The sequence below is a fragment of the Spermophilus citellus genome (genome assembly GCF_964194105.1).
Source record: "Spermophilus citellus genome assembly, chromosome: 1".
Classification (NCBI taxonomy): Eukaryota; Metazoa; Chordata; class Mammalia; order Rodentia; family Sciuridae; genus Spermophilus; species Spermophilus citellus.
In genome coordinates, this window is record NC_138182.1 from 219,853,946 (window position 1) to 219,866,812 (window position 12,867).

Genomic DNA, 12,867 nt, shown 5'->3' on the forward strand with positions numbered 1-12,867 from the left:
TGTAAATTACCATGGAAACTACCATTTTGTGAACCTGCTCTTCAGTCATAGCCAGATAAAATCATTTCCTGTTATGATTAATAAGCTTAGTATTTTCCAATATCTTTCTTCTTTGACTCAAAGATTCAATGGTCTATAGTCTATTTATCACTCACATAGGCACAGTCAAATTAAGTAAAAGTGAAGTTCATTCTTTTCATCTTGTGTGCTAACAAAAGAAAACACGGATGAAGGAATGTGATAAGAATTGGGAAAGGAACTCAAATTCATCAATACCTCACCTATGAAACACAGTATACAATAGATCTGATTTCCAATATCCTTATCTATCTATACATTTTCTTGATTTATCCCTATATATCCTCTTTGTCTATGTATAGTCTTTATTTCTTTTTCATAATATACTGTTCTTACTCTACCTTTCTGATACAGTTTGGATGTGGTCCAAAGGGTCCATGGGTTCCCCAAGGGTTTATGAACTGCGAATTTGGTCCTCAGTGTGGCTATATGAGAGGTTGTTGAAATTTTAAGAGATGGATCATAGGTCCTTAGGTCATTCAGAGTGCTGCCCTGGGAAGGAATTAAAATAATTCTAATGGCATCCTGAGTCAGTTCTTGCGAGAGTGAATAGTTGTAAGAATGAGACTGAATTACTCTCTGGCTTTCAGTTTCGAGATGTAATTAATCTCTTAGGGGCTGGGATTATAGCTCAGTGGTACAGTGCTTGCCTACCATGTCTGAGACTCTAGGTTCAATTCTCCATACCACATATAAATAAATAAATGAAGGTGCTTCGACAACTAAAAATATTTTTTAAAAAGTGATGTAATCTCTTTCTCCTGCATATGCTCTGTTTTGATGCTGCCCACCAGTAGGCCAGCACTAGAGACTAAACCAATGGGATTGCCTCTAAAATTATGAACTAAATAATCCTCTTTTCTTCAAGGATAGCCTGCCTCAGATATTTCCTGACAGTAACACAAAACAAACTAATACACCTTTAAAATATTTGAATGTTTTAAACATAATTCACATCTTTTTCAAATTGGTCTTTATGTTTGTGTTCTGGGACATTAATCCTGTTTCTCTTATCTACTGATACCCTTTTGTTCTGCTTTTTTTTTTTCCCCTTCCTGCCTTATGATGTTCAACCATGGATTTCCCTAGCCAGAGTGGCAAACACTCCACACAAAAGTGGTCTTAAATGAAGGTTGATGGTTTCTTGGAGTCCTTAGAGGTTTCACCAGTTAGACATCAATCTTGTAAGTTAACTTCATTTTTTAAATTTATTTATTTATTTTTATTTGTTATACATGACAGCACAATGCATTTCAATTCATAGTACACATACAGAGTACAATTTTTCATGTCTCTGGTTGTACTAAAAGTAGAGTCACACCATTCTTGTTTTCATACATGTACTTAGGGTAATGATGTCCATCTCATTGCACCATCTTTCCTACCCCATGTCCCCCCACTCTTCCCCTCCCTTCCTTTGCCCCACCTAAAGTTCCTCCATTACTCCCATGCTCCTCCAACCCCCATTATGGATCAGCATCCACATATCAGGGAAAACATTTGGAACAGACTAACTCTAGATAGGGCAGAGGGGTGGGAGAGGAAGGGAGAGAGCATGGGGTTAGCAATGAAGGTGGAATGTGATGGAAATCATTATCCAAAGTACATGTATGAAGACATGAATTGTTGTGAATATACTTTGTATACAACCAGAGATGTGAAAAATGTGTGCTCTATATGTGCAATATGAATTGTAATGCATTCTGCTATTATATATAAATAAAAGAATAAAAAAGCCAACTCTGAAGTAAACAGTTTTTTTTCTAGCCAGTTTTCTATATTTAAGATATTCTTTTATTATTTCAATCAAAATAGATCAGCATTAACCCATTGCCATGGTTTTTAGCAATGTTTTACCTCTTCATCCAAAAACAAGAACCGTCACACACTTTCACCAGCATATATAGTTAACCTGATGTATCTTATTCCACTTCTACACTGTAACAACCAACTACTGATTTCACTTGCACAGAAATATATAGCTTAAATAGATACCATAATGAGTATTGCAAATATTATCTTGAAATTTTTTTATTTTACAGCAATCCTTATATTAACATTTCTTTTTTTTTTTTTTAAAAAGAGAGTGAGAGAGGAGAGAGAGAGAGAGAGAGAGAGAGAGAATTTTTTAATATTTATTTTTTAGTTCTCGGCGGACACAACATCTTTGTTGGTATGTGGTGCTGAGGATCGAACCCGGGCCGCACGCATGCCAGGCGAGCGCACTACCGCTTGAGCCACATCCCCAGCCCGTATTAACATTTCTTATTATCATAAAAGATGAATGGAAAAAACAGTGAATGTAAATTCAGATTGACTAAATAAAACAGAATTTGTAACATTCAAGAAAGAAACAGAATTTTACAATGTATTTTAATTGTAAAAATGATAAAATAATTATCAATATTACATGCTTAGTTTGTCCCTAAAATTTGAACAGAAATGAATAAGGAAAGGCATAAAATATGAAATAAATTTTAGAGAAATATTTCAAAATTTAGAAGACAGAAATAGTATGTAAAATAAAAAAATATTTTAAGTAAAATATCACAACATAACTTAGAAATGACTTCATAATCATAGAAAGTTTTAAAAAATGTTTTAATAAAATACTTTAGAAGATTATTTAAACTTTGGTAATTTAGTAAAACAATTATAAATATTTTGACTTTATACCTGCCATGTTCCAAATACAATTTGAAGGTTATAAACATTTTTAAAAGATTATCAAAAAAGACTTAAAAAATTAAAAGTACATTTTATAAAATAGTCAAAATTCTACATATAGTTTTCACCCCTGCATTATAAAGTTTTAGGCTATGGTTCTGTTTTGTTCCAAATATAGTACATGTTCATTGGAAAATATTTCAAACTATATAAGTGGATGAAGTAGAAAGAAAACTCCATGGCCACAATCCAACACAAACTCTTGATCTGGCCAACCTGCTTCCTCTGCCTCTCAATATTTCCCTGGGGTCCCAAGAGGAGATATATGTCAAAAGTACTATTCACATCTTGTATTAAGAGATCATTTCAAATTTTTAACAAAGTCTAAGTACTAAGATTCAAATGATAATCAGAATTAGTTGGGTACATGCTAATTTATTTAATAACAATTATAGAAAATGGCAATGTTACAAATCTGCATATAAACTGGTCACTACAAGTAAAAGTAATCAGTTTTACCCATCTCTATTGAAGAAACTACAATTTGAAGAGAGGATGGAATAATAACACATTATTTAAATTTTACATTTTAAAAATTTACTTTTAATATTACCTGTCCCAGTCCATGCTGACTGACCATCAGTAAGTGTAATAACAAAACCAGATCCTAGTGTTTTCTCCCAAGACACTTGTAGAAAATGAATTATATTGGCTTCAGAGGCAAGACAGATTTTGCTTACTTTTCTCTCCATTTCTGGTTACCTGTTATGAAAGATAAAATGAGTATTTTACAAAAAACTTTATTTATCAAATGGCTATGTTTTCTATCCAAGTCCCTAAGCTATATAAATTCTAAGGAAATAAGTAAAACAAAAACGAAAAAATATATATAAGAGAGTCAACCAAAAACTCAATAAATCATACTTTTGTTCAATATCAAATCAAGGCTTTTACAAATGAGAAAAACAGAGGCCCACAAATGGCAAAAGATTAGTCCAAGTAATGGAGCTAAATAAAAATTACCATCTCTATTTTTAAAGAAAGTTGCTTTAGCATAAGCCAGTAGAACAAAAATACTATGTCAAGAGTACATGGGAGTTAATTTGTAATAGTTTCTTAAAGTTTGTTATATTATGTGTTAATTACATTTATTGATCTGATTTATTTATATTTATTTGAGCTATTAAGGAAGTTAATTAACATGTTACCTTGTTAACCATTCAAGTGGGATAATTGCTATTGAACCTCACAGTGATCGAAAATTGCAAAGTGTTTTTATTGTATGTGTTCTAACTACAGTAGCTCTATCATATTAAAAATATTACTTATAGCATAAAAAAATTACCATCTCAACAATATGAAATGTAGAATTCATCTTTGGAGAGTGTCAGTCACAAGAACTTGTGTGAAAGACCTGGGAGTAATCTTAACAACTGGAATGTAACCATAATTAGTAAGGAGGAAGTCTGTCTGGAGGAATGAAAAAAGAAGGGTAAGAATAAATAATAGGAAAAGAAAATCTCAAAACCTAACAGTTGCCCTTTCTAAATTGTGCCCATGGTCAGTTACACACTTTTCCCTGAGACAAGAGCACCTTGTAATAGAAACATTTGGATGGGTTATAGCAAACTATCACAGCTTAAGACTAATAAAAAAGTTTTCATTTTATTAATTTTTTTATTTAGGTGTAACTACAGACAGTACTTGTGTTGAGGTGGGCCAAAATGGCTATAACTGGGCTCCCTTGCTAAGGCTTCCAGCAGGCTAAATTATGTTTTCAGTACGTGACCAAGGCCACGATTGGGTGTTATGGCCAGTAGTAGCCTACGCCATAAGTTGGCAATGCTATGGTTAGTGTGTAGTCAGGGTCAGAAACACTCTGATTCCGTGTATGTACTGGAGGTCATGATAATTAGGTTGTGAATATGTGCCCACTTTTTTAACCTGTTGGCAGTGTGCCTTCTTTGTTTGGCCTGTGTATAAAAAAGCCTATGGAAAAGGCTGGGGCTGAAGGAAACAACTGGAGCAAAATGTAACTGGATAGGGGCTAAATCTGAAGCTGAAGGCTGTTGCCACCTCTGAATAAAGTGTCTACTATCCTAACTGCATCTTACATCTTCTTCCACTTGCAGGGATCTCAAATCTGTTTCCTGAGTTTGAGCCCCCCACTCAATAATACGTATCAACAATACAAATTGATGAATTTTACAACTGAACAAATGTAAGCAAGGCAATACTCATTATCAAGAAGCAGAATTCATTCTCACACTCTCTCCCTTCTCATCACTACCTCCCCAAATAACTCCTATACCTTAACAGATTAGAATTTTAAATGTTTTGTATTTTATGTAAATATAATTTTACAGCATTTTCTATTTTGTGCCTAGCTTCTTTTGCTCAATATAATGTTTGAGAGATTCACCCATTTTGTTTCTTAGAGTTGTAAATCATTCTCAGGGCTGTGTAATCTTCCATTATGAATATAGCAAAATTATTGATCCAATATCCAGTGATAGACGTTTGGTGGTTTACAGTATTACAGTTTAAAGTATTATGGAGTATTACAAATAGTACAAATAGTACTGCCATAAACATTCTGGCAAATATCTATGCATTTTTATTTAGGATATACATATGTTGGAATACTGGGTCAGAGGAGCTGCATCTGTTGGGATTGGGTACTACACAACCAACAATTTTTGAAAAAGGTTGTTCCAATTTATAATCAATATATGAGAATTCTGGTTGGTTCAAAACCTGCATTTCAGCCATTCTGGTAGGTATGTAGTAGTATTACATAGATTTTAATTCATATTTCCTTAATGAATAATAAATACTGACCCCTTTTCATATATTTATTAGACATTTAAATATACTGGTTTATGGAGTATCTGTTCAATCTTGCCATGTTTCTGATTCATTTTTCTCTTTGTTACTATTGTTATTAATCTGTCTTTTAAATATTTTAGTTTGATTGCTCTTCATTTTGAATATTTTGAATGAATCATTTTTATAGACACATGCTTTGTATCTTCTTTCACTCGGAGTTATTCTCATAGTGGTTGTTTATAAATGAAAAGAAGCTCTTAATTTTAATATAGTACATGTTCATCCTTTTTTTTACCCAAGGCCACTGAGCTATATCCCCCAATTTTTTATTTTGTTACTTTATTTTGAGGACAAGGTTTTACTAAATTGCCCAGTTTGACACTTCACAAAGTAAGGCTAAAGGGCACAAGGAATCCAGATAAAATCCCAACATGAAAGAAAAAAAATATAAAATTAATAGTATAACAAATTGATAAATTAGCAATCATCCTAACTTCTACTTAAAGTTTACTTAGAAAACAATTTATTCTTCCCAAAGAAAAATGAATTGAAAACTAACACTTATAGACCCCTCAATTAAGCAGGTAAAATATTTAAATAATTAAATTTGTATTCCTGGCATCATAATCAATTAATTTCAAAATATTTATTTTAAATATTTCATTCAAAACCTTTTCCTGGGGCTGGAGATATAGCTCAGTTGGCAGAGTGCTGGCCTCACATGGCCAAGGACCTGGGTTCAATCCCAAGCATCATACACACACACACACACACACACAAACTTTTTCCTACAATGAAGTCCTCTTTGCCCAGATGTGCTTATATTACTTTTAGGTAAATAATTCAATACACTTAACATTCAGTAAATTACTCACATGCTCTAATCCTTTAATAACTGGAAAATGTGTTACTGTTTTCAATGCCAATCACTGAAAATCACATATAGTTAGAGACAATTTTAATGGGCTCAAAACCCTTAATTGTTTTCAGGGGCAAAGGTTACAGAGAATACTATGGAGCCCCCACCCCTTTTTTTTTTTTTTTTTTTTTTGCCTCTACAGTATTTACATGCAAACACACAGACACATGCAGATGCCCACACATTTACATGAATCCTTTCTTTTCAAACATGCCTCAAGTACCAGGGTTATGTTAGCATTAACTTTGTGAAAGCAAAATACAGCACTTTAAATTATTTTTATTTATTTTTATTTTTTTAGTTAAACATGGACACAATATCTTTATTTTGTTTATTTATTTATTGTTCATGTGGGGCTGAGGATCAAACCCAGTGCCTCACATGTGTGAGGCAAGCACTCGGCCACTGAGCCACAACCCCAGCCCTAAATTATTTTTAAATAGTGATTCGTTTCATTACTATTTTTAACCAAATTTGGAACAATGATAAATTTCTAATTATAGCAAAATTCATTTAAAATTTAATATTACAGATGCCTGTCAGTCACTCATGCTACTTTCACAGTAATATAAAGGGTTTTCATTTCAATAATGTTAAAAAGATAACTGGGGAATAGATTAGTTTCAAAAATATCTCCAAATTATTCACGTTTCAAATGTTTTCCAGTTTTCTGATTTATTCTAGGTACTCACCACAAAATTAAAATTTTGATTTTAAAGAATCTATTATTTCAGTATACTTATATTTGAAATTTTGATGCTAATTATAAACTAAATTTAAGTACTTCAAATATTAATAGCTTACATGTGATAACTCAGTATCCGCAGTATTTTATGCCTCAGTAGTCCCAGAAATTTTTCTTTAAATGAATTAAGTCTTAATTTTCTAAAAATATATTATTTGAACCAGATTTTTTTTGCTTTGTTTTGTTTTTTTTGGTACTGGGGATCTAACCCTGGGGTGCTTAACCACTGTAACACATCCCAACCCTTTTTATGATTTTTTTATTTTGAGACAGGGTCTCACTAAGTTGTACAGGGCCTCGCTAAATTGCTTGGGCAGGCTTTGAACTTGCTATCCTCCTTCCTCAGCCTCCTCATCCACTGGGATTACAGGTATGTGCCTCTGGGCCCAGTTTGAACTAGTTTTTAAAGTGTTTCACTGTTTTATTTACTGAGGTCACACACTCGTTATATATTAAATACAAAATATCAGGGTCTGGGGTTGTAGCTCAGTGGTAGAGCATTTGCATGGCACTGTGTTCAATCCTCAGAACCACATAAAAATATATAAGTAAAATAAAGATATAAAAATATAAAATATCAAAGAATCAAACATGGAAAGAAATATATATGTAATTATTATCATATTATTAATTATGTTACATATTATACATAATATATATTTATATATACATAATATATACATCTTAAGATTCAGTAAGAGCAAATCAACCATCTCTTTGCTCTCACCATCCCTGTAAATATCAATAGGCATAATTTTTTGCCCTGAGATTACTTAAAAGAAAGGAGATGGAATCCTCTTCAGAAGGACCCACTGATTAGGGCTATTGAGAAAGTCATGTTTTGTTCTCTAAGGCCACTAAAGGTCAGGATAGTATCACTACCCCTCCCAGTCAGAGCCAAGGATCTAAGACAAGCCTGCAGGTGGAAAGTTTGGGCCCCACCCCAATTTGTACATCAGTAGCTTTATTGAGAGCTCAGAACAGTTGAGAATTGAGAAGCTTATCTTTAGTACTCTGTGTCTTTGATACTTGGCCTCTCTCAGAAGAGAACTAAGTTGTTGGCTGGTATGCAACTGATGTGATCTACGGTCTGAACAAATACCATTCACAGTTGCTTCTGAATAAACAAGACACTTTTTAAATTAGTTTACAAAGAATTTTGTATGCCCTTTTAGATGCTGATAAGGAACAGTACAGAAGCCAACTCTTAGGTCACCTCAAGTTAGTTACAACACTATATCATTGATAATACCATTTTGAACTTGAACTTCTTTTATTTTCCTTTAGAGTTAGTTATGGCTTCTTTTCAAGCTACTTGGGCTGCAGGTGTTCAAACTTCTGCAGCTTTGCCAAAGACTTGTACTTACAGATCAGAAAGAGATAAATGCATGTTTCTAATGAAGCAATTAACTTAAGTGCCCCTTGTTGAGAAGAGTAGGATGATACCAAAAGTGAGTTCAGAATAAAAATTAGCACACAGCACAAACTGTTAATAGTCTGTAATTAGAATCCTGGTTACATTTTTCTGTATGACTTTATTTATTTATTTATTTTTGTAAAGAGAGAGATAAAAAGAAAATGTAATTGCAAGACCAAAATATGGTCACAGTGTTTTCAAAAATCCTATTAGTATTATAAAATTGAAAAGCAGAAATATATATATATATGATTGTTAGATAAAAGGAAAGAAAAGTTGATGCAACAATCACAATAGTATTTGCTTTTGAAAAGACAACCATCACATATTATTTAAAAAAAACAAATGCAAAGAAAAAGACTATTACCTGTTTAGTGTTTTTTAAAGTACTAATCATTTTTACCTTTTTTGTCAGAATTCCCACACTGAATTTTTTTAACTTAATAATTTATTCCAAGCATTTCAATTATTAATAGCAAGAGTCTACTAAAGAGTAAATTAAGATTTTAAAAAAATTACAAATTCAGTTTACCTTATTTCCAAAGCAACAAAACAAACAAAGCAAAGCAAACTGCTTATTTCCAAAGCAACAAAAAATCAAGCAACCCTTGCATAGAAAAATACTTTCAAATTAAATTTTCTAAACTTTAAAGGTAAACATTTTATAGTATTATTAAATATCTTTCTAAAAATACCAGGATTGATTTCATGCTAATAACTTCAAAATGAAAGTTAGGTTACCAGCCACTTTTCCAGGTTTACTTGGAATTTTCCCTGTTTTATAACTGAAAGTTCCATGTTCTAGAAAATCAAAACAGTTGATCATTCCAGGGAGTAAAATACAGTTAACAACTGTTAGCACAATTTTGTTCAAAAACTTGAACTATACTGCTGATATTCAAGAAAGACATTAATTAATCTGATGCTTCAAGAATAAAACATTAGAACTATAAATCTAAAAAATAAAGCATCTTTGCCATGGGCAGTCTATTTTCAATTACCTCTAATGACTATATAATGCCAAAGGTTGCCATTACTAATATCATATTACTAATCATTTCCTCTATCTCTCAGTAACACCATTAATAATCATTAGTTTCAGTAATTTATTTAAATTTTACTTCCTCTGCTTTCTTTTCTTTTACTCTATAAGTGTTAAGCAACAAAATGACCTAATGGTTTAATGAATTTCCTCCACTGAATTGAAGATCTGGATGAAAAATGCCCTTAACATTGGGCCTGAAGTTCCAAGACTATGACTTCCTTCAGATTCATCAAAAGGCCACTCTCGATTACAAGTAACATCAACAAAAGAGAGAGAGAGTACTTCTCATTTTAGAAATTTTCTAGACTATCACAGAAATACTTCAGTTTTGTGAGAGAAAGAAATTTAACAGAACTAAACAGGATTATAAAATACAGAATTAACTAAACAACAGTCTTTTTTCAATAATAACTTTGTAATTATGATTTCTTAAGCTTCACCTCTCTAATGTTTTAATTTCAGAAGAAATTAGACATCATGAAATACCATCAGCTAAGCACATTTAGTCTTTCTCCTACTTGAAAAATGTGTTACTGAGAACTGAAATGTAACTAAAAGTACTTGTATGGAAAAGGAACAAGACTTGCACTGTGTGTTTTCCTCCCATTCACAAAACCAACATTTACTGACAACCATACTCATTTATCTGTCTACTTATAAATGGAAAACAAGAGGCTGAATGACAAGACTCGGGTGCAAGACAATGGGAGTTAATCTGGGGATAGGGCTGATCCTATAACATATCCTCAATTGTCAATACTATCTAATTCAATACACAAATATACTTAGGAATCATATGAAATTGCCAATGCTTAAAATTTTTTAACAAAAACAGCAGTTGCATATTATTTGAATAACATTAAGAGTTATAAACAGCATATAAGTAGTTATCCTACTTGGATGAGTAATTACATATTTATTTCCAAGGCTGCAATTTCTAAGTCATTTTCAACTACATATTCCCGAACATATTTCAGACAACTAGCAGGAGGAAGAATCAAGATATAAGGAAAAAATATATTTTGAGTTCCCTGGGGTGATGCAGTCTCAAACTGAACTGAAACTTTGTACCTAAAATTCAAATCAAGACCTCTTATCTTTAGCAAAAGTGCAAGTTCTAATACCTCCAAAGACTATATAAATCATAAGCATTCATTGCATGAGGGGTGGAGAGTAAGGTAGCCTGGACAACTATCAGATCTTATAACAATCATAGCTACTATAAAACAAATTGTTGGCATGGCAAAGTATTGGCCGTTTGCTGGTCTATCATTCTAATTATGCAAGAAATTGACAAATTTCTATATTTTATGCAGAAGTCACCTGGCTTAATACGTTGTTTTATATGTTTTTTTTTTTAAAAAAAAAAAAACACTGTTATGTTCACTATAATAAATTTGGCCTTTGTCCCTGGTTCCTGACACAGAATTCTAAAATCCTTGAAATTTCCTGAATGATAGAAATGACTTTTTGTTCTTCATGAATCCCTTTGAACCCACCTGAGTTTATTAGGTGGAAAAAGCCTCCCCTGAAAAGCCTCAGAGGAGTTGGTCACACCAGGAAGACAAAAATGATTAGAGAGCTGCAACTTTCAGCCCTCCTCCACCCTTACCCCATTCCCATTCTCAACTCTGGTATTGCATATTGAACAAGGAGATCTGAAGAGTTGCCGACTGATAAATTTATCAGGATGTTAGGAGGATACAGTACCTCTTTGCCCCCACATCTAAAACATTGCCCTATGCATCTCTTCCATCTCGCTTTCCTCCACTGATACTAATCAATAGATATACATATATAGTGTGAGCGTGTGCATGTGTGTGTGTGTGTTTGAGCTTTGTGAGCCATTTAAACAAATTACCAGACCTGAAGATGAGATTCATGAAATCTATAAACAGTTTGGTCAGAAATACAGGTGCCCTAGGACTTGTAATTGGCATCTGAAGTGAGGACAGTCTTATGGGCCTAACTCCATTAACCTGAGGGATCTGATACCAATAGTAGAGGGACAATCAATACTGATTTTTTGGACATCCACTTTGTATTGGAGAATCACAGAAATGGTTGTTCATGCTGGAAAATATCTCAGAATGATGAACAAAACAATTTTACTGCAAATTTTAAAGCCATCAGTTTGAAACCTATACTGGGTATGAAACCAAATTCTTTGTCCTGAAACCCTTAGAATAGTGTACCTTTACCAGACAAATCTAATGCTTTCATTGTCACTGGCTAAAAGAAGACCAAGTAGCTTCTCACAAATCAAATGACTTTTTTTCATGTGTTTTATTCTTTTTAGTTATATAAGACACTAGAATGTATTTTGACATATCATACATATATGGAGTGTAACTTCCACTCTTGTGGTTGTGCATGATGTGAAGTTACACCAGTCACGTATTCACATATGAAAATAAGAAAGTTATGTCTAATTCATTCTACTGTCTTTCCCAATCCCATTCTTCCTCTCTTCCCTCCCATTACCCTCCCTCCCGTCCCTAAAGGGTGAACCTCCAACGCACCTCTTATGTGAGTTAGCATCTGCATAGCATAGAGAATATTTTTGGTTTTCTGGGAATGGCTTATTTCACTTAGCCTGAGAGTCTCCAGTTCCATCCATTTACCAGCAATTGACATAGTTTCACTCTTATTTATGGATGAATAAATAGCCCACTGTGTACACATATCACGTTTTCTTTATCGATTCTTCTACTGAAGGGTGCCTAGGGTTGGTTCCATAGCTTAGCTGTTGTGAATTGAGCTGTTATAAACACTTATGTAGCCACTTCTCTATAGTATGCTGATTTTAGGTACTCTGGGTATATGCTGAGGATGGGATAACCAGATCAAATGGTGCTGCCTTTCTCCGTTTTCTGAGGAATACTGCTTTCCAGTGTGGTTGCACCATTTTGCAGTCCCACCAGCAACTTATGAGTGTACGTTTTTTCCTACATCCTCACCAGCCATTCTGACTGGAGATGAAATCTCAGCACAGTTTTAATTTGCATTCTCTAATTGCTACTGACTTTTGAAATGCAACTAGTCAGGCATGAATACTTATTTAGATCCTACCAAATGCAAGGTACTGTGCTAGGTACTGAGATTATTATTGCTGGACATGGTGGCACACATCTATAATTCCAGCAACTCGGGAGGCTAAGGCCAGA

General features: G+C 33.2%; 1 protein-coding gene across 3 annotated transcripts in view; it reads right to left on the reverse strand.

The window, feature by feature from the left end:
- Positions 1–12,867, reverse strand: part of XRCC4 (X-ray repair cross complementing 4) — a 249,222-nt gene that overhangs the window by 223,222 nt on the left and 13,133 nt on the right. For 2 of the 3 annotated variants that reach the window (XM_081296082.1, XM_081296084.1), the window contains exon 2: positions 3,359–3,507. In XM_081296082.1, coding sequence (XP_081152208.1) covers positions 3,359–3,497 — 139 coding nt within the window. In that variant the 5' untranslated portion in view covers positions 3,498–3,507. Of the gene's footprint in view, positions 1–3,358; positions 3,508–4,090; positions 4,175–12,867 lie in introns of those variants that run through there. The other variant, XM_081296083.1, reaches the window with a different exon arrangement.